Source organism: Equus przewalskii, chromosome 9 (genome assembly GCF_037783145.1).
Source record: "Equus przewalskii isolate Varuska chromosome 9, EquPr2, whole genome shotgun sequence".
Classification (NCBI taxonomy): domain Eukaryota; kingdom Metazoa; phylum Chordata; class Mammalia; order Perissodactyla; family Equidae; genus Equus; species Equus przewalskii.
The window spans coordinates 37230303-37253798 of NC_091839.1; the positions used below are offsets into that span (position 1 = coordinate 37230303).

The window sequence follows — 23496 nt, forward strand, 5'->3', positions numbered from 1 at the left end:
ATGTGTAGTAGTATCAGGTTGCAGATTCCACCTGCTACTGCTGGAGGGAAGCAGGAGCTGTGTCTCTGAATGCACCCTATATGCTGGAAATTGTGCAGGTATGGTGGGTGCTTCTGCCAGCTGGGAGAGCATTTCTGCATATTTGCATATCTGCCACTTCCTCTTCTTACAGTCATGCCGTCTGCTATGCTTGGTGTGCAGGGCTTCATGGATTCCAAGCCATGGCCATTTGTTGGACCACAGTGGCACAGTGGGCACTCCCGCTGGCCAGGAAAGCATTCACAGTTGGGCTCAGGGCTGCCGCCACCTCTTTACAGTTGTACTGAGGCATGTTCCCACTTGTGGGCTTTCAGGGGCCCTATGGGCACCCCTGCTGGCTGGGAAAGTATTCACATGTGCACAGTTCTGCCGCTGCCTCTTCTGATGGTTGTGCCAGCTGCTGTGCTTGGTGGACAGAGCTTCTTCATGGGATCCGAGCTGGGGCCACTTGTTGAGACTGCAGCAGCATGGTGGGCACTCCCACTGGCTGGGAAAGTGTTTGCAGATGTGCACAGGACTGCCAGGGAAGGGTAAGGGAGTGGTCACCTATCTCCACCACTTCCTGGGGGCCCCGTTTATCCACCTTCAGATGTAAAACTGTGTGGGTCTCTCAGGCATCCTATTGTACTGTGTGGTGTCCTCCATTGGTCAATGAATGTCCAGTTAACTGAGCTCGAAGTGAGAGAGATAAAGGGAACAGCTCACTCCGCCATGTTGGTGATGTCACTCTCCAGAATGTTTTTTGGAATTATGGCAACTTTTATACGTAAGATGTTGAAATTATGTCTCTGGTGTTAAATAGCAAAAATATTGTGTTAACTCTCTAAAAGGAAAGTCAATAAGTCACTGTAACACGGGTTTCCTTGTTTTAAGTATAATTGAAAAGATACATATTACTCTAGCAAATCCTTTCTGGCAAATGCTAGAGTTGAAACTGTCAAATCTGAAGATGAACCTTTTGATCCAGCAGTAAAGTTATCAGAAGGGCATACACTGCCTTTGATGGCAAGAAAGCACTATGGGTAACATGGGCGCCTGCCCTAGACTCACACTTGGAGAACTCCACAACAATTCTCCTCCAGCCACACCCCTGCCACAGGATGAGGAGCATACAGGGCCAGCAAATGTCCACCTGGAGTTCACCCTCTTGCCTTCAATAGTGCACTGCAGGAATCTGAAACTCCAGGATTCTCTGCCCAGATGGCCCCAAATTCACTTGTATACAGAGAGTGGCCAAGGCTGTCGATGGGGAGAGCAAGTGGATGATCTTGAACATGTGGGCTGGTGTGCCCACATCCACATAAGGCTCTGCTCAGTTTCAGGCAGAGCTGGGATGAGAAGAGTAGGGGGCAGGCCATAGTCAGTCACTGGGGGTGCAGCTCTCATTTCTCTGCCATTTTCCTATGTGAAACTTGAAGGAATTCAAAAATCCTAAATTTGTACCTAACCTTCTAGGACATTATGAAGGTATATTTCAAGGTACAGCATAGAACATCTTTTATTTAACAGACATTCATCTATTTTATAACTTTTAAATGTTTAGACATATAGTATGTGAGTCTCTGGTTGTATTCTTACTCTGGGTCCCAGAAAGGAAGGAATAAGGAGATCATTTGAATCTTCATTTCTCCTTGTGGGTGAGTGTATATCCTTTGATCTTTGTCAGTCTAGTACTGGATTAGGTCTTCCAGGATAACTTTAGGGTGGTACCCTTAGCTGTAATCTGGTCCAAGCTATGTCCTGGCTCTAGAATGAGGTGATTTGAATGATGCCCCTTGGTTTTGGTGTGCCATGATGCACTCTAAACTTATGTGCGTACTGAGCTACCATGGAAGCAGGTGGAAAGATTTAGTGACCAGGGTCTTTGGGAGCCAAAAGAGACTTGGAAAGAAGAGAAATTGGATCAAACTGTGGCCAAAATGATTTCTTAGGATTATATGTGAATTTCAGTTTTCCACTAACCATTGATTATTGGATGTTGGGCCTTCAGGTGCTAAGATCTGGAATAAATCTTTCTGTACCTACTTAAATATTTCTAGGCAAAAGAAAAAAAAAGAGAGAATAATTAGGATAAGAAATGCTTTATTATTGTTGATTCCTTTACACCTCTGTAAATGCTGTTTTATAAAAGAAAAGAAATAATGAAACTAGTATCATCAGTCTACTCAGGTATGCTGTTAGTACCACAGCTGGTATGCTGGTATATAGTACCACAAACGTGGCATTTTTAGTTTTTCACTTAATTTATTGTTTTCCAGATAATCAAACTTGGACCCTTAAACATAAAAGTTGATTGTTCGTTTTAATCATTTTTTGACAGTTGTATTCTATAATACATATACACAAACGTAGGCATATGAATGTAGACTTTTCCTGTGTTTATCAAATAAATATTTTAAAAATTATTTAATAGTGCTAATATTGTTAAACTTTAAATACTTGAGTTTCAGTACTTCTCTATTCTGTAAGAAAAGACTTTAGAATGTAGATTTTTTGGTTATCAAATATTTTTCACATCTATAATTTAATTATATAGCTGTTAATATAAGGCTCCAAAGAGGGAATTATCAAAACAGTGAATTTAAGAAGAAAGAAATTGGTTTAATTTCTTAGAATGTAATGGTTTCAAAATGCTAGAATAACAGACATGAGGAAATAACACTCATTTTATGAAGTTCATTTTTCAAATTATAGAGGTATTTACAGGTTTTAGAACATAGATAATATCAGTAAATAAAATGAAAAAAATTAAGATTTTCAAAATACTGATGAATTTTGAAAATGTATGGATATTTTAGTGAAATTCGAGCTCACTAGAGCAAAAGCTGAGTCTGCTTTCACTTAGTGAGTCCAGTATTACTTCTTATTTAACTTATTCATCAATAAGAGAAAATGAATCACTCCCTAGGTTTGTTCTACAGACAGTGCCAGTTAATTTCCAAGGAGGATGTTACTCATGATACGAGGCTTTTCTGCTTCATGCTGCCACCAAGCACTCATCTGCAGGTGCCAATTGGGCAACACGTTTACCTCAAGCTAACTATTACAGGTAAGGTAAATAGAGGCTTCAGGGAAACATTTTGATTGTTTATAAGCAGTTTACAGTGAGTACTAATCTCTTTAGGAAGCAACCATTGAGGTTATTAATAAATGTTTCTGGGCAGCTAGATTTAGTGATAGCCAGATTCTAGGTTTGTGGATGCAGCGTGCCTGCATGTTGGAGCTATAGCCGTGCCATATTATTGTATGGAACAGAGAAATTGCCACAAGTTGGAGAGATGGTTCCACAAGCATTTTAGTTTATTACTAACAAAGCCTTATAGGAAAGATGTGAAGGAGTGTACAAACAGTCCTTCGTAAGGACAACTACTAGAAACACATACTAGCATTTCTTAGGACCCAATTATGATTGTCTAATTTATGAAGTTGAATTTATAAAATTCAAAATGGGTGGATGATTGTAAATGATTTCTTTATATGTGCCACCAATATAAGAAGCTCTATAAAGATATTCCTTACTCTGTGAATTCTTTTTTCCTCATTTTCATCCTAAAAGGACCTCTTTTACCTGTTTTAAATACCCTTATTTATGTCCAGCATTTTCTTGGCCTTTTGAAGCTGCAAAAGGTAACATTCTCACGTCAGTCATAGTATTCCCAGCAATCAGTGTAACAGACTACCAGCCAGGATTTGATGGATATAGTATATTGTGTTGGCACTATTAAAGTTTTTCTCTTCATCATCACTCATGCCAGGTTATCATTCAATAGCTGATATCTTCCCCAGTGCAGTTATTGTCAATATACTATAATTTAGAGATAGATTAATTTTGTGTATGTCAAGGAGCCATGTATAAAATTTTGGTCTTTCAAATGTGTGGTGGCTCTTCTTTCTTTAGAATATGGCTACCTGAACTATAATATGAATTTTTATTAATTATTAATTAATGTTTTGTTTTATATTTAATAGTATTATGTTATATAGTATATAATTAATATATGAATATATTTAAATACTTATTTATTATTAATATATTTGTTAATATTTACTTAATTAATTAATATTATATTCTTAGAAGTAATTGGATCAACATTCTTTTCCTTCAATTACCAAAGTAATATATAATATATGAAAACAATTCAAAATATATAAAGTAAAAAGTGAAATTCTTCCCTTTCTCACACCCAAATGATCCCATTGGCTATCAGTAACCATTGTTAAAAATCTGGTGTATAATTAAAGTTATTATGTAAGTACCTTCTTACATCTCTATGCAAACTTTTGATGCCATTTTTGTTGTAGTCCATTACAAAGTTTATATGTTGATGAAATAGATGGTTGTGTGAGTTTATTGACATAAATCCCTATCACCTTATGCCATACTTAATAAAAAAAGATTGTATTATGGGCAAAGTATTGATTGGTTAAAATTGTTTCAGCACACATAGGATTTGGGTGTATATACTTGTACTATATGCATATAGAACATATAGTTAGAATTATATACATGTTAGATGTACAGTTTTAAATATATCCTGATAGCATCATAAAATTTGTATGTTTCATCTGCATTCAGAGCTTTTTAGATTTTTAGAATTGAATTTCTTTATCGTGACTTTTTCTAGATACTGAAATTGTGAAGCCATATACACCTGTATCTGATTCCTTACTCTCAGAGTTCAAGGAACCAGCTCTTCCCAACAATAAATACATCTACTTTTTGATCAAAATCTATCCTGCTGGACTCTTCACACCAGAACTTGATCATCTTCAGATTGGTTAGTATTTTTTTTAACGTCATTATGTTCTAGATGGGATCACCTGTTAGTCTGTGCTCTGGTTATCTCCTTGTCGGAATCTATCAAATATCTTAAATTAAACATGTAAGCACCCAAAGTCATATTCTCTTTGTCCCACCAAACCTATCCTTACTCCCATATTCCTCATCTTTATTATTTGCCCCACCACTATTCATTCTTGACCCAGTCCGGAGGCATGTCATCCCTGAGTCTTCCCATTTTCTCCCTCCTAATCCAGTCGGCACTAAGTTCTATTGAGTCCACCTCCTAGGGAAGGTTTAATTTTTCTTTTCTATCCCTTTACCTCTGTCTTAGGTCAAGCCTTCATCATTTCTCTCTTGGCCTCTAACTGGTATCTTCCTCCTTCTTATCTGCATTTTCTAGTTCTCTTTCCAAACTGCCCTGAGGGTGGATTTAATTGTGTTGCTCTACAGCTTTGAAAGCTCTGATGGGTCTCCGTTACCCAACTGATTAAGTCCTCTGCATGCCTACAAAGACTTTCACAATCGTTCCAGCATCATCTCTTGCTGTACAAAATACTTGTGCTACTCAAAGGTCCACAAGTTTTCATCCTCATTCATAGTTACATGCAGTTGCCTCCCATAGGATGCCCATCAACTCTTTCTCTACCTGTCAAGTACCTTTTTTTAAAGACCCAAACAAAACGTCACTTTCATTATGAAGCTCCCTCCTCCTCTGAACCCCCAAAAACTAACACTTTGCTCATAGCTCTAGGATAAGAATAAGTAATATTCCTTCTTTATAAGTCTTGAATTTGTTCTTGGATTTCCTGCACCTAGCATGGCAGCTGGCACATAATAGGCTCTCAGTAAATGTACTTTGAAAGAATTAATAAAAGGACTATAATGAGATCCATTAAGATTTAGAGACCCTTTTCCTGTTTCTACTCCTTTTTGTGTGTCTTCAACTTTCCACTGCCTTTTGCCTAACAGTAAAAGTGCTCTTCTCCTTTCTAAGTCAGTATTAGCAGTGACATCAAGGTAACATCGAAGAAGATCGCTAAAATTTGGAAATAAAGAAAATTTTTTGCTTTCTGAAAGGTTGGCTTAGCAATCTATACAGAATGGATATGGTTAGTCATCTTTGGTTACATAAACCAAAATATTGAATATAAATATGAACCTTAAGAATTTTGAAATACCCGCAAATCTAGTGAAGGTGACTGTCATCTTTGATGGACTGACACGTGATTGTAGTATAGTGAGTGGAAATGTAACCAATACTGTTATAACCTGGTTATAGAGATTGTGTGGACGGAGCAGGGTGGAGAGTCGGCCTAGAGCATGGAAAAGGAAAACCTAAAGAAGATAGTGTTTTTTCAACTTCATCCAGGGGAGCTAGCCATGGCACAAATACTTGTGTAACTTAGGGGGTTGTCCTGGCATGGTAGTGATAACTCATGAAGCCTCATCATGGCCCAAATGATCTACTCTAGAACAGTATCGGCTTCTTTGTTTCAATTCCTTGTTCACCACGTAACTTTTATATGATTTTTTTGGCCTTCCAAATGTTCTCTAACTGAGAATGAGATGCCCTGCATGGGGCGTGTAATGTTCAGGTCACTGGATGCAGATGGCCCAGCTGTAAATCAGTTGCTGTTCTGGCATGCGTTATTTTCTTCTTGTGTGAATTTGATTAGCATCAGGTACCTTGCCTGAGTCTAGTCACTTTTATGACATTGGAAGGACTGGGCTGTGGACAAAAGTTACCAAATTAATATCATTCTTTGAAGCTTCTTTAGTAAACAACCAGCTGACTTTTTCCTGAGGATATTCTGATCTTATGGTCCCTTTCAAACTCTAACAAGAAGCTTCTGTTGCTTTCTAATACTTAATTCATCAATTACTGCAAGATTCTTACTATCCTGCTATGGACAAGAAAGGAAAAATTCAGAGCATGCAAGCATTTAAAAATAAACCAGAGTATTTGAAGTTGTTTTTAAAATATGGACAGCTTTATTTTTATTTTTTGAATTACACTGAAAATTTTTGAAATGTCCTAAAGGCCATTCTCTTGTATATGAGTGGTACATAGTGGTTCTGTCAACTGCATTGCAGAAAATGACTTTCTCAACTGTTTTGATTCTAGATTGGGAAGTAGCATGCTCCAAGTACAGTTTCTGATCTTGCTTTGTTTTTATAGGAATTAAATTCAGAATAGCTCTTGTTCTAATTGATAGATGTTCTAAAAGATTTGATGGAGGCAAAGGTAGCACATTTACTAACCTGAGATTTTAGAATACATTTCCATTTCACTTTTGTTCTACTAGTTGTATTACTATGGTTAAGAATCAATATGTAAGTAGTGACTATATGTTCTCCACCCTGAACCTTACGAGACACATATAAATGGACTTTACTTTTGAAGTGCTTATAATTTAGTTTAGCAATCAATACATTATTGATAATTTATGTTTAAATACTTGGCAGTAGTTTATAAATTAGAGACTCCAGATGGTTTGGGAAAATAATGTTGGGAAATGAGTCTAATAAAACTGCATTATTAATTTGATTGTAATGATATGATCCAGACATACTTGGGGGCCTAAGGAGTATTCCTAAAACCCCCTTCATACCTTAAAGACTGAGATGTAGTCTGAAAGTTATGCTTTCATCCTGTTACTCACCAGTGTTCTAAATTTAGCTAGGTTAACCTTCTCAGTTTTCTTGATTTTTTTTTCTGATTTAGTTTATATTTCATTGTTTAGGAGATTTTGTTTTCGTAAGCAATCCTGAGGGCAATTTTAAAACATCCCAGTTCCAAGAATTAGAAGATCTCTTTTTATTGGCTGCTGGAACAGGCTTCACACCGATGGTTAAACTACTGAATTACGCTTTGACTAATATACCCAGTCTCAGGTAAGTAATTTTATCTTTAATTACTACTCTTTGTGAAGTGGTTAGATTAGTATAAGGTATTCTAAATTAATTAAATACTGAGTAGATGTTAATAGACATGTTTTCATCCCCTCATTCATCATTTCTTATTCTGCCTCCTCCAGTCCTAGCTGTTTTATTAACTTGATTCTTTTGTTTTTGATGCTTTTGGTTACCTAATTGGCACTAAAAAACATTCATGCTGGTGCACTTTTTGACTTTTCCTTTCATGCATATTTTAAACGTAATTGAAATTGTTCTTTTTAAGTTGTTGTTTTTTCTTTTAAGGAAAGTGAAGCTGATGTTCTTCAATAAAACAGAGGATGATATAATTTGGAGAAGCCACTTGGAGGAATTAACTTTTAAAGATAAAAGGTATTGAATTGTATTAGCCCTATGTTTATATTCTTACATGTGTAGTTAATCTAGACCTTATCTCCTTTGATAGGAGTTTTTAATTGACCAGGAAGCTCCTTCAAAGAAAAATATGAACTAATCAATAATTCTCTAATTGTAAATAATATTAATAACCCTCCCCCAAAGAAATGCAGTTTGACAAGATCAATGTGACATCATATGTGTATCCATAAAATATATACTGGGCTTTATGTTTATGTTATTTATACTAAGTTGAGTTTCATGGAAAATGATCCACTGTGGCTTGGTAATTCAAGATTTCTTGTTATAATGGAGACAGATCAAATAAATTTGGTGAGATGGATTAAGCAAAATTCAACATTTCCTTTACTACAGGATTTCTTAGAGCCTTTAATATGCTAATGTCCATTGCGACTTTTCAGGAGGGGGTTCCTTATGCATTGTTTGCCAAATTCTCTTCATTTTTGTTTGCTTACATTAACACTTATTGACAGCAGCATCAGCAGTGATTCCAGAACACACACTGGGAAATGCTGGTGTAAAAGTTCAAGTCAGGCTGAACTCAGTGGTGGAATGAGGCAGCAAGGAGAGCAAAATGGAAATTTGTCTCATTGAAAAAAGAGCCCCTGCACAGTCAACTGAAATAAGAAGATATTTTAAACAGGCGAATGCCCCATCTCCCCTAGAGACATCTGAAAGCAGTAGGAAAATCTAACTGAATTTTTTAGAATAGTGAATTAGACAAGCTGTCATACTTTCTAAAGCATTTATATAATCATCAAAAACAATTTCTAAGAAATTCAGAACTTCATAAGTCACACAAAATATCTGAAGTAAATATTTATGTTTATGATAGTATGGTATGGATAAAGTTCTACGCCTTTTAAAAGTTAAAGACCTCAGAAACTCAGTTGTCCCAAGGACTCGGAGTTCTTCTGAATATTTTCTGAATACCCTTAATACGGTAGTGGTGTGGTCTCTTCTAGTTTTTTTCTCCCTTTTGTCTCCCATCCTCCTCCTCTTTCTGTTTTTGTAAATGACTTTCACAAATTAAGGATGAGCTGAACTTATTTATCCTTGAAGTATTTAGTCTTCTTACATACTTGAAACATAAACCTAAGAATACTTTATTTAGCTAGTTGTATGGCAGTTTAGAGCATGATTTAAAGAAATACAAATTCCTAAGTTTTCAAGCGTGTTTTTCACTATTTTCAAAGTGGAGAATTGGAAACAGCATTTATCAAAAAGCCTAAAGACCTAAATTCTGGTTTTCATCCTACTCTCCACTAGCTTGAAACTTTATTCAAAAATTACTTAGCTTTGTGGGCCTGTCTTTTTATCTTCAAAATAAAATAATAACGTCTTTCCTCCTCACTCGTGAGGCTGTTGTGAGGATTGGAGACAGTGTAACTGCTTTGGGAACTGTGAAGCCCTACCTCAGATACTTGAATTGTGGTTCTAGAGGACTTCTGTGTACATGCATTTCATTTATGTATTGACTGTGTGAGCCCCTGGTTTCCTAAACAAACATTTAAAAGAATTTAAACAGCATAGCTAGGCTTTTTTAGCTAGGTTTTTTAAAAAAGTATTTCTGGCAGTTTTTTGTTTTTTCTTTTTTGTTTTGAGGAAGATTATCCCTGAGCTAACTGCTGCCAATCCTCCTCTTTTTGCTGAGGAAGACCAGCCCTGAGCTAACATCCATGCCCGTCTTCCTCCACTTTATATGTGGGACACCTACCACAGCATGGCTTGCCAAGCAGTGTCATGTCTGCACCCGGGATCCGAACTGGTGAACCCCGGGCTACTGCGTGCACACTTAACCGCTGTGCCACCGGGCTGGCCCCTCTGCCAGTTTTTTGCCCAATGTATTCTTTAAGATAGTTCCCTTGTACAAGAAAAATCCATTTACTATTATTTTAATGAACAGACATTGTACTTTTAGGCTATTAATAGGAGTTAAACTTGATTTAAAAACTAATTGGTAAAAAGGAATGTGTTGACTGCCTCTGAACATAAAGTGTCTGTTAACAAAGTCAATTGTGTGTTTTGTTTTGTTTTGTTTTGTTCTGTTTTGGTCTACGTAATTTGGGTTGGTGGAATTGCGTAGGCTGGAGGATTGAGGAGGAGGAAGGGCCCCTTTTTTTTCCCTTCTGGATGACAGGCTCTAACAGCACTCACGAGGTGAGTGGTACACTCCCGCTGGCTGAGAGAAGTGAGAGCGTTCTGACCTCTGGCCTGTGGGTAGCCGCCCTCTTCCGCTTCTTCTCTTTTTCTTCTTGTTCTCACCTTCTTGCCCCTGTGCTCCTTCTTTCTCGACGCCCGACCCCTGTCTCCTTTCTCTTTCCGCAGACAGGCCTCCTTCCTCTTTCCGCAGACGGGCCTCCTTCCTCTTTCCGCAGACAGGCTCTCCTTTTTGAGGCTCTGTTGGCCCTGACTTCAAGCATTGTATAATTTATGCTCCCTCGAGACTCCTGGTCAGGCCCTCACTTGAAAACAAAAACGCCATGCTTATGTAGACGACTTTGGAATATTTATGAGAAGTTTACCCTATTCTGAGGCTTTTTGCAGATATAGGAGAAACCCAGCCTCAGAGGCTGGTTGATGGGTTTTGTGGTACTGTTGGTTGTTGAGTCCCATACGTAAAAGGAAAGTAAAAGTTCAGATTTAATATAAGGTAATTTTAGTCAGTCACATCTGTATTTTAGTTAGCACTTAAGGGCACTTTCTTATATATTAAATCACCCTTTCCTACATCTTGACTCTCCTATATCACTTTCAGTTTTAGTAATAAACTTTCTGATGACAAAATGTGACAGCTGAGCACATCTCCCTGGCCAAATTATTACTGTGAGTATATAAAAAAAATTCTCTTAAATTTTGTAGTTAAAACAAATAAAATACCCTACTCTCTGTAGAGTTAGCTCTCAGCTTTCCACTCAATCCTTCGTGGAACATGGAGGGATAGAAAGGCCCGGTACTGAGGCTGGTATGTGATCTAATGTTTTCATTTTCAGCAAGCATGCTATGCTTGTCCTCAGAATTTATCTAGATAATATCATTAGCAAATGAAATTCTTAGACATGTCATTGTATAACAGAACCTTGTTAACCTTGTGACCTTGGGCAAGTTACTTGATCTGACTGAGTCTCAGTTTTTCTACCTGTAGAACAGGGACATCAATACGCATGTCATAGAATTGTTTGGGTACAAGGGTCAATGAGATAGTATATGTAGATGCCTAGCCCCAAATTAGCATATCTGTAACACTCATTCATTCGTGAAATACACGTGAGTTTCTACCGTGTGCCTGTATACAGGGGTACAACAGTGAACAGGGTGTTGTGTTGGCTTATTTTCTCAGGCAATCCAGGGAATGTATCTCTTACCCACGTTGCTAAACTTAATAGAATTGCAAAAAATAGGTATACCATGAGTACTTTTTTTGAGATATTTCTATTTCAATTTAGTTTTCATGTCACTAAGTATGAAATTTGAACAGAAAAAAGTTAGCTTACTTTAATTTTATCCAAATATGTTATAACTTGACTGTTAACGCCAATAGTTAGGACTCAATTCACAACATTCCAAATCTAGCAAAATCTCTCACATTTATTTTTCTTAAGAAAAATGAGAGAAAACACAAGGCAAATATGTACAGTAGCAGATGTAGCTAATTACTATGTAAACTGGAATCCAAATTAAATTTCACTTCTCTCTCTCTTAATTACTGAGCAGTGTTATGAAGCTTAGTTGACTCAGTCTTCACATGGGTCCATCTCCTTCCGTCAGTAGAATGCCCTGGCTCTGTGAATTCTCTGCCTTTGCAGAACTAGTTTTGAGGAGGCTGACTTCAGGACAACATTTTATAATATGTAAATATAACAAGTATTTTCCTTCCCTTTCAAAGCAGTTATTTTTGGAGAAAATAACCTTATTTTAGTAAAGCTAGTAGCACATCTCTTTGTATAAATAGTGGAACTTGTTGATTTTCTGATTTTTCCCCCGTTTATAAAATTAATACATATTTACATAGAAAAACTATAAGGGAAGAAACCCTCCAATAATCCCACCATGCTATCTTTCCATTCTCTCTCTCTCTCTCACACACACACATATTTATATGCACGTTTTTGTTTTGTATTTTTTAAATAATGTAGGTAGTCATACTGACTATACTTTTTATAACTGCATTTTCTGCGTAGTGTATTGTATGTATTCTACATATAGAATACTTTAAACCAGTGGTTCTCAACCTGGAGTGATTTTGTCCCTACACCCCGTCCTCCCACCCCACTGCAGGGGATATTTACATCTGGAGACATTTTTTATCATCATAACTGAGGGCGCCTAGTTGATAGAGGCCAGGAATGCTGCTAACATCCTGAAGTACACAGGACAGCCCCACAAAAAAGAATTATCCAGCCCAAAATGTTAGTGCCAGCTGGGAAAACCTGCACAGTACTGTGATTTTTAATAGCTGTGTTGTATTCAGTCGTGTAAGCATGCCATAATTTACTTAACCAATCCCCTGCTGTTTGACATAGTGATTACAAGTGGTTCTGTACCTCTCTAACTGTGCAGGATAAAAATTCATCAGAAGAATCGCTAAGTCACAGTGTACCAAGGCTGTTGGTGCATTTTGACAAACAGCCTCTAGAAAGGCAAAATATCAGCGCAGAACATTGTTCCAGCACACTTAAAATTGTTAGTGTCGTTATTTTTCTCCTAGAAAGGATGAGGTTAATGGTTGGGGCACAAGGGGAAGAGAAAAAGAAAAGGATTCCAAGCAGCAAGGGAGTGGGCGCAAAGAATGGGGAAGGAATTAGACACCAGTTATGGGCACCAGCAGACGTATGCAGCACTTCAGGCATCTGTGAGCTCACAGTTTGCAGAACGTGCTTAACGCTGAGAAGAGATAAAGAATGAGTACGACTACCCCCTGGGGAGAAGTTCTGAAGTAGAGCAGGGACCTGAAGTCTGTGCCTTGAGAGGAACGAATCACGCGCTGTTGAAGTCTAGGGAGAGGAAAGAGGATTCTATTTGTGTAAGGGTGGGGATATCAGAACTTCATGGAAGAAGGGGCTTTTGAGCTGGGCTTTGGGAAACAGCATTTCTGTGAACAGGAAAAGAAATTTGGGTAGTAGGATTTTATGAGTAAAAAGATCTGAGGGCCAGTTTGTTGACTGCTTTAGCAAAAGAGCAGAGTCCAGTTTTGTTTTTGTTGAAATAAATATAGTGCATGAAGGAGAACAATGTGAAATAACTTTGTGAAAATAAAACCATTAAATCTTATATCCATATTAGAAGGAATCTTAGTGGTCATCACTTCTCATCCTCTTTTTTACAGTTGGAGAAATAGGGTAGGCTAAAATCAGGTGATGAAACACCTTGAGTGTAATGCATATATTAAATAAATATGTCCTAGATGGAGATGGGAAGTCCCAGCAATATTCGGCAGCTCATTTCCCTTTGTTACTGATGGGCTCTGTAGATAATGACCATGTTTTTGTACTCTGGTGTCAGTATTGGGACTAGCACTGTATTAGTCCCATTTAAGGTAGCAAAAGCCAGTATTCTAGAAGCATAAGTACATTGAAGAATATGCCCAACCCCGTTCTTTTGCCCCAGCCTGTGATGCACTCAGATATATGGGCCCCTAACCTGGACCCTTATACCACTCCCTGTTCCTCCCAGATGTTCCTCAAACGGCGTGTTTCTTGAAATATGTTCCTTGAAATGTTCATGTGTTTCTCCCCAAAGGGTTCTATGATTAAAGAAGTTTGAGAAACAGTGTGCACCATATTACCTTCTTGAAATTTTACTCTGAACTTAGCATATTCAAGCCTTTGAGAAATTCTAAAGAAATCTGCTTAACTTTTTTAACCCAGTAGTCCTAAATTTACTTGATAGGTTAGCTTTTTCATGGAATGCCACTAACATCTGGAAGAACACGAGCGTTGCATCAGATTTCATTTTGAGAAATGTTCCCGTAATATGTATATTTTATCAAATTTTAACCCCTAGCTGTTTATCTTGTGCGCTATTTTTCCCACGAGCAAACAACAAGTTTTCCTGCTGTTTTCTAGTATTTTCTTTAGCTAGAGAAACCAGGAAAAACTGGGGCCCCAAATGCTCTGAAATACTGTTCTGTGAGCAGTGAGGAACACGGAAGCTTTTTAAGCAGAGTTGCCAGACAGGACTGGGACTTTTAAGGAGAACGAATATAGCAATGATGTCAGATAGCTTAGGGCTAAGGTTTTAGAGCAGTATTTTAGACAAGAGGTATAGGGACCTGACCTGGAGGTGTGGCAGTGAAAATGGGAAGGGAGGGGACAGGGGCAGGAACTACGGAGGAGGTGGGTGTTAGAGGCTCATGGGCTGGAGGAGGAGGGAATAAGTTGGGTGAGTGCAGGCTCTGATTTAGACTGAATGAATACATCTGTATTTCCAGATTTTTAAATCTCAGATCGTTATCAGTCTGCTTTACATAATTTTTTTGGACAAACTTATTTACTTCCACACAGGCATTCATCAGAAGCAGGCCTATTCTCTCTGTCTCTTTCTCCTTCTTGTTTTTATGTTGCTTTGCACTTTATGGATTATCTAAATTTATTTTCAGGTAACCTTTTCAAGAGTTCTAGTTCTTTCTGGCACTTTTGAAATCATAGAGCAGAAAGGAATTTCAGGACGTTTACCAGCATGCGCCATAATGCCTCAAAGCTGTAACTGTTTCAGACAGTAAGTTGGGCTTCATTCAGAAAAATCTAGAAGAGAAGTTTCCACAACAACCATCTCTATCTTGATATGGTATAAGAAATCCTTCATTAAAGTATTCTTGAGTCTTCGCTGGATTGCCCCTCCTCCAGTTTAAGCTCTTTTCTAGTCCTGTGAAGAAGGAGATAAGCAGGATAGCAGCCTTTACAATATCCTTAAAAATTGCATCCATGCCTCCTGCCTGCTTTTTCCACTGAGTGCCCAGAAGGCAGACCCCAGGGACCACCTTGTGAATAAATACAATCATGAGAAGTTTATACCGTGTATGTAAGGATCTCAAGTTATGTTTCACCCTTTGCTAGATTCCTGCAGAAAGCATGCCACTGATTAGGCTTTTTTTAAAGCATCTCATTAGGAAAACTGTGAATTTTTACAGATGACAGGGATGCCAGTATTGCCTCTTATATCTTAGTGGTTTTATTCCAGTGGTAGACTTGTGGACATAGAGGCAGAGGAGACGTTTATTTTCAATTTAACAAGACAGTTTCTATCTTTTATCCAACTGTCTACATAAAATTGGAAATTTCTTCAAGTAGTGGTTCTGCAGCTGCTTTTAGATCCCCTTTGGTAATCTGATGAAAGGTTATGGACCTTCTTTCCAGAAAAATGCACTTATGGATTCACGTACATTTTATGTGTGATTTCATAGGTGCCAGCATATAGCTTTGTTCTTCTAAGTGAAATTTTTATTTTTAGCTAGTATGGCTTCTTTGTAAATAAATTCCTTTATTCACTTAACAGGTATTTTTATAACACTTATCTCGAGCCAGGCCTGATACGGTATTGAACAAGAGAGACAAGGACCCCACCCTCACAGTAAACAAATATCACATTCCAGAATTATCTAAAACTATCTTAAGTGCTAGGAAGGAAAAATAAATTAGTGAAAGAAAGTATGTGGGGAGGCAGTTTTGTATAGGGTGGGTTAGTATTGCTGCCAAAACTAAATGGGAACCTTGAAGGTAAGAAATAAAACATTCTACAGGGTTTTTTAATATAAAATCAGAATATTAGAATTGTAAGAGGTTATGTAGTTTTCCCACCTTGTTCCACAAATGGACAATAAGAGCTAGAGAGCGGGGTCTGGGTGAGAGCTGGGCTGGTTCTCTGGCCCCCGACTGGTACTCTGAGTTGGCCCACATGCCTGCGCTGGCTTCTCAGCTCTTGGGAACGTTAACCCAGCTGCACACAGTGACGTGAGGGCAGCTGTGCTAGCTACGTCTTGTTCCTGTTCTGGTGTTTGGCTCCCCAGGCCACCTCACAAGAGAAACACTTTAACTTTTTCTTAAGATTGAGAGTAATGTATAATTAATTCCTGCTACTCTTGAGAAAATCTCAGTTACTCATGGGAAAATGTAGAAATGCATTTGATCTGATGCTACTGAAAATGGTAAAAATTAATTGTGTTTGCTAAAATGGAGCAAAGGGAGCAGGTACAGTATAGAACTCTGAAATGACTGTGATTCTTCACTGGCAGTTCACTTAACAGATTACAAAGCTGCGGGAAGAAATGGTGTGTGGTGACATGAGACTTGGTTGGATGCTCTTCTTTCTCATATTAATTCTGGATCCTTTCTTTTTCTTTCATGTGTTTCACTCCATCGTATTTGAGAGCTTCCTGTGTGTTGGCCACTAGGCATGAGTGATAGCCAAAGCAAACATGGTCCCAAACGTGGTCTCGTGGAGTTTATGGTCTGATGGGGGAAGGCAGAGATTAATAAAATAATCATCTTGGTGCCACACATTACAACCTAAAGTAAGGGCTGTGGTGGGGCCGCAAGGCTTCCCTGTAAAATCATATTAGACTTAAGAACTAAATAGTGAGACACGGGAGAAGCATTACCAAAAAGGAGGAGAATGGGCAGCACTGCGACCTTGAAGACTGAGAGAAGGAGACACGTGGTTAGGAGCCAGGACTTGGTGACAATTTGGATACAGAGGTTGAGGCAGATAAATCACAGCTTTCTGGCTTGTGCAACCAAGTGGGTTGTGGTGCCATTCACAGAAATAACGTCGGGGTGGGTTAGGGAGATGGTAAGCTGAGGTTGAGGCTGTTGAGACCGTATCAGTGAGAAACCAAATAGGCCACTGGTTATAAAGGCCTAGAATTCACTGGAGATGAGTCAGAGATTAAAATGCGCGTGTCGCTGGTAATTGGTCTTCACTCTGATTTATACGAGCAGATTATTAATGGAAATGTGGAGTTCCCTGTGATACCTTGGAGCTCTTTCTAATGAGTTCAGTAAAAAGTGTCAAATTACTCTTCTCCTCTGTAGCAGAAGCTAATCTTCAGTAAATATGGATTTACCGGTATCTTTTTGTTAAATCTCTGCTTATAACCGATTCCAGTGCTTTCCCAGCAAGTGTACCAATCTTTATATATTAAATTGTTTTTGATGGGGAAAAAAGATGTTTTAGTGAATTTGAAACTGTTGATAATATGTTTAACTTAATAGACTTTTAAAAAATGTTTCTTTTCTCCAGATTTGATGTTGAATTTGTTCTCTCAGCGCCTATTTCTGAATGGAATGGCAAACAGGGACACGTTTCACCAGCGCTTCTTTCTGAATTTTTGAAAAGAAGTTCAGACAAATCCAAAGTCCTCATCTGCATTTGTGGACCAACGCCATTTACAGAACAAGGAATAAAGTGAGTAGCAATGTGGTAGGGAAAAGAATACCCAACACCGCGGAGGGAAGATCTCTATAAAAAGCAGTTGATTCAGCTCCCAGTTCTTCCAGTTCATATGAACCAGCACGTAATAGGCTGTTGCAGCCTAAGAATCTTCATGCAGGTGAAGGGTTGGAGGCCAAGAGTTAGAGTTAGAGAAGAACACAGCAGTATAGGACAGGGGCTGGCCCCATGGCCAAGTGGTTAAGTTCGCGCGCTCTGCTTCGGCGGCCCAGGGTTCAGATCCTGGGTGCAGACATGACACCACTCATTAGGCCATGTTATGGTGGCGTCCCACATGCCACAACTAGAAGGACCTACAACTAAAATATACAACTATGTACTGGGGGGATTTGGGGAGAAAAAGCAGGAAAAAAAAACAGATTGGCAACAGTTGTTAGCTCAGGTGCCAATCTTTAAAAAAAAAAAAAGTACAGGACAGCCAGCTCTTGATGATCTCTGCTAATGGACACAGGCACAAGCTTGGTGCCAAATCTTATTTGGGACATTAGATTCAACCTCTTCTTCCACCAAAGCTTCATAATATATAGTAATTAATACCAATGGTCATCTCATTGTCACTTTTGATTCTTCATTCTCTGCAACCGAGTGAGAGTGAGGAAATGATACAGTGATTGAGAGCCAGACAGCAAGACAAAAAGGAGAGACAGGAACATAAGTAAGCCAAGACTAAGAGTTGAACTCTGGATAATGAAAAGTCAATAGTAGTGGCCATCTTACTCGAAATTCACCGTGATCTGATTTAGTACTAAAATGACCCTTTATAATATTTGGTTAAATATAGCCACTCTTGGGTTTCTAGATCACTTTAAAATATAACTGCCTTAAATGCCCTGTTTTTCCTTGTTTGGTGTATGACTGAACGTAACATATTCTAGACAATTTTCTCTTGCTGTTTTATTTTAAATTTTAATTGTGAGAAAGATTGACCTCAGTAAATAAACAAAGACGTTAAAAAGTGTTTCTCTCCATGTTGTATTTAAAATGTATTTTAATTGCATTTGTGTTTTTCTGGGTTTTAAAACTTTCAGAAAAATGTTTTTCTGTTTAACCTCTCTCAACTTATAAAAAAATTTTAAATTACTATTTAAATTTTTACTCTTTAAAGCTCAAACAAAACTATTAAAATTATAGTGAAGACTAACAATATGGTTTAATATAAAATAATTTTTCATGACAAAAAGCTGAGAGCGACACTGTCTTCTACTTTATTGATCCTGCTATTTTAGAAGTGTCTTAAGGCTTACTTTATAGATTGCAGTATAAAAATAGTTTTAAATGATTGGAACCATAAAGTCTTCAGCATTGAAAGAGACTGTCTTTAAGGCTAGCTAATCCACTATCTACTGACTGATGAGGGAACCTTTCTACAGCCTCCTGACGGAAGTGGGTCATTTCCTCCTATCAATAATGGCCATCTTGAGGGCTCTTCGTTCTGGTTCCATCTGAGGCCCAGCCCACTTCCTTGCAAACTGGCGCCTCAGTATATGTCTAATTGAGTAGAAGGTAACCAAGATCCTAGTATTTTTGCATTTTTAAAAATTGAGTGTAATCTCTACAGCTTTGTTTTCTCAGCTTCACCTCAGAGCTGATCCCTCTGTGCTTTGCTAGCTGGCTTGCCCAGAATGACCCAGGAGTAGTCATCATGTATGGATCCCCGTGTTGCTCGCCCTTAAACGTGCTGCATAGAGTTGCCCTGTGAGATGAAGCTTGATTCAAATCAGTACTTGTAATTCATAGTGTCTGTGCTTGTGGGTTTCAATTCAGGACTCAATTCTCTGATTTCCTTGTCTTCACCATCTTAACGGATGTGGTATATCTCCTACTTGGCAGGTGTGGGAGTCTCTAATAGTTTTTGCTGTCCTGAAAAATGACTCTTTCTTTGGAGTGGCCACTCCTAGCACCCTCCAAAGTTAATCTCATGACTGCTACATAAGCATGACCGTTCCAAACATACTTGTCATATTTAGTGAAAATTTGTCAAATTTGTATGATGTAATAACAGAGAAAGACTAAGAAGCCTATTTTTTTTTTAATATAGATAAAGAGCTTATAATTACTTGGCCAGTAAAGGTCCTTTCATCCATTAAATACCCACTTTGTTTATTACATATGAATAAAACGGTCCTTGCTTTCAAGGCCCACACTGTCTAGTGGTGGAAACAAATGCACATACTGGTAACTCTAATATAACTCAGAATATCATAAATAGATTTACTAGAGATAAAAACAAGGTGTTTAGAAGAAAATGTAGGCAATATACTCTTTGACATCAGTATTAAAAGGATCTTTTTGGGCACCATGTCTTCTCAGACAAGGGAAACAATAGAAAGAATAAACAAATGGGACTTCATCAGACTAAAGAGCTTCTTCAAGGCAAAGGAAAACAGGATTGAAACAAACAACCCACTAACTGGGAAAAAATATTTGCAAGTCATACATCTGACAAAGGGTTAATATCTATACTACATAAAGAACTCACACAACTCAACAACAAAAAATCAAACAACCTGATCAAAAAATGGACAGGAAACATGAACAGATATTTCTCCAAAGAAGATATATGGATGGCCAATAGGCACATGAAAAGATGCTCATCATCGCTAATCATCAGGGAAATGCAAATCAAAACTACACTAAGATATCACCTTACAGCCATTAGAATGACAAAAATAACCAAAACAAGTAGTAACAAATGTTGGCGAGATTGTGGAGAAAAAGGAACCCTCATACGCTGTTGGTGGGAATGCAAACTGGTGCAGCCACTATGGAAAACAGTATGGAGATTCCTCAAAAAATTAAAAATAGAACTACCATACGATCCAGCTATCCCACTACTGGGTATCTATCCAGAGAGCTTGAAATCAGCAATTCCAAAAGTCCCATGCACCCCAATGTTCATTGCAGCATTATTTACAAAAGCCAAGACGTGGAAGCAACCTAAGTGCCCATCAACAGATGATTGGATAGAGAAGATGTGGTATATATATATATATATATATATATATATATATATATATATATATATATATATATATACAATGGAATACTACTCAGCCATAAAAAAGGATAAAATCATCCCATTCACAACAACGTGGATGGACCTTGAGGGAATTATGTTAAGTGAAATAAGCCAGATAGAGAAGGACAATCTCTGTATGACTCCACTCATGTGAGGAATTAAAAAATACAGACAAAGAGAACAGATTAGTGGCTACCGGGGGAAAGGTGGGGTGGGGGCGTGGGCGCAAAGGGTGAAGGGGTGCACCTACAACACGACTAACAAACAGTAATGTACAACTGAAATTTCATAAGATTGTAACCTATCATTAACTCAATAAAAAAATTTAAAAAAAAACAAGGTGTTATGGAAATTCAGGGAGAGACAAGTTCCTTTTACTGGGGGGTGTGTACTGGGGAGAGGGGAGCTACATGGTCAGAAGGACTGTGTGCTTTGAATGATGACTAAGACATGCCAGTCAGAGGAGGTAGTACAGGCAGGGAGAGAAGGAGCAGGCACAGTAAGGGTGCAGGATTCAGAAGACTAGACTCGTGTGGCTAGAGTGAAACCACTTGCCAGGGAGAGGCAGGCGGTATGGCTGGAGAGGTGGGATGGGTTCAGAGAGTGAGGGGCTTGACTGCTGCACCAAGTTGGCCTTCCTAACTCCTGTGCCATACCGTCCCTTTGTCTGAATATGTGTGTGCGCTCTAGAAGCTGCCAATTTGGGTTTGAGTCCCAGCTCTACCACTTATAGTCATTATACAATCATTAGCTGGGTGTCTGGGGTCAGTTACTTAACCTCTCTCAGCTTTAGTGCAGTCCCCTGTAAAAGGGAATAAATACTAATGCCTGTGCAGGTGAGGTGCTCAGCACAGTGACTACATACAGTAAGTACTAAATAAGTGTTTATTATTTTCAGCAGCATTTTAAACAGAGCTACTTCTAAGATTTTAGCCTCCATTTATACTGTTTTCCAAGTTGAATTATACTTAAGCAATATTCGTGCTTTTCCTGTTCAGTGGGGGAGAATGAAGACAGGATTCCAGGGGATCAACTGCTTACCTTGAAAACTGGTGAGGAAAGGGGAAAAAATCTAGCGTTTACTCTGACTTTTCTGTCCAAGACATGCTAGTAGGTAACCGCATAATAAATGAGCAGAGTTTTTCTTCATAGAATGCCTCCACTGATAAACGAAGAAAGAATAATAGAAGTGAATATCACCAGCTTCAGTCCCTAATCGGCTAGAGCATGTGGATGGAGACCGTGAACAGTTATTAGCATCCAGAAAGGGCGGCACCCAGGTGTTGTGTGCCCCCTGATGGAGGAACACTGCCTGTGAAGTAGTCTCGTCACAGAGTTGAACCTGTATCTGATGAGCCTCTAGATCCAATTATTAAATTGTGGGAAATAAGAGGATATTGGAGCAGATTATTAAAGTATACCACAGGGATGCAGCAAAATGATTATGGAGACTCGACACATAAAATTCTGATTTTGTCCACAAATAAAATGCAGGACAAAGAGAGAAAGAGGGATGGGATCTTGTAGATCTAAAGATCCCTAAAGGACGTATCAGCCAATCACAATGAGTAGACTTTGATTAAATCCTGATTCAAACAGACGTTTAAAAATTATGGCATTTATGAGACAACTGAAAATTTGAACACTGACTAGGTATTTGATGATATTAAGGAATTATTGTTAATTTTTTAGAATTGTGGTTTTTTTTTTTAGAAAGTACATTCTAAATGGGGAAATGAAAAAGGACTGTGGTTATGATGGTAAACTTTGATCTTGCTTCTTTCGTTTTAAACATTTTCCCTAAGAAACATGTTTTGTACGTGTTTTTCAGATTTCTGCATGAGCTGAACTTTTCCAAAGATGAGATCCATAGCTTTACAGCGTAACGAAGAGCTGTCATTGTCCTTTACTCAACTGTTTTATCTAAATTTGTGAATACTTAGAGTTTTTTAAGAGAACATTTTTGTATATACCGAAAGGTTAACTAGAAGCCAGGCTTCAGTTTCTTAAATGAAATCAAGCGTCCCTGCGGTATAGGTAACTGTTGACTTTATTTTATACCATAACTTATTTTACTACTGATATTTGACCTAGAAAGTCAATCATGGCAGCAAGTACATACAGGATTCTGTGTTATGAGTCACAAAGTTCCTTACCATTTAAAGTGTATCACTGTTCTACAGTAAGCTCCTGTGTTTTATGACGTGAGAAAGGATCATTTTGATCACATTTCTATGCTATAAAATGTCTTATTAGCAATACAGATTAAATTTTACATTGTACTGTTAACTCAGGAAATGGTCATTTATGTACTTGTTATTACTATTAAAACATGGAATGTTATAACTTATTAAGTGATCCAGACATTTTGTGTGTATGTATCTGGCATTGATACAGAGAAGAATAAAAGTATACTTAAGAACTTTTTAATCCTTGTGTTGAAATGTGTTTGAATGCAACAATATTGGGTCGGTGTCCTGGGGAATTTAAAAAGGCAACAATGAAAGATTCTAGAAACACTTTACACAAGCAGCTTTGGATTAAACGTGTTAGTTTCAGAGAACCTTGACGGCTGTTTGGATTCTTAGCCCAAACCAGAGGCATCAGGAAAGATAATGAAGTGTAGCATCTGGTCTCATGGCCTAAAATAATCACTTGGTGCTTTGGAATGGGTTAGATTTTACTTCTTTTTGAGCCCATACTAGATGAGCTGGGACGATGAGGAACGCTCTGTCCTAAAGGGTACCTTCCACGCTGGCTGCTTTCCCCACAGTGGGCAGTTCAGCAGGGAGCCCTCCTGAGCTCTAGACTCTGGGCAGCTTTCTGCTCTCTCTCCCTGCTGCTGGGTGCAACCGTCACATACTTTCACAGATTGGGGTTCAGCCAAAGGTAGCAA

At 38.2% G+C, this 23496-nt stretch overlaps 1 protein-coding gene across 4 annotated transcripts in view; it reads left to right on the forward strand.

The window, feature by feature from the left end:
- CYB5R4 (cytochrome b5 reductase 4) overlaps positions 1-23030 on the forward strand; it is an 89922-nt gene extending 66892 nt beyond the window's left edge. For 3 of the 4 annotated variants that reach the window (XM_070633545.1, XM_008513906.2, XM_008513907.2), the window contains exons 11-16: positions 2948-3088; positions 4665-4817; positions 7567-7717; positions 8024-8110; positions 17372-17536; positions 22432-23030. In XM_070633545.1, coding sequence (XP_070489646.1) covers positions 2948-3088; positions 4665-4817; positions 7567-7717; positions 8024-8110; positions 17372-17536; positions 22432-22486 — 752 coding nt within the window. In that variant the 3' untranslated portion in view covers positions 22487-23030. The remainder of the gene's footprint in view (positions 1-2947; positions 3089-4664; positions 4818-7566; positions 7718-8023; positions 8111-17371; positions 17537-22431) is intronic. The other variant, XM_070633546.1, reaches the window with a different exon arrangement.
- The last annotated feature ends 466 nt before the right edge of the window (positions 23031-23496 follow it).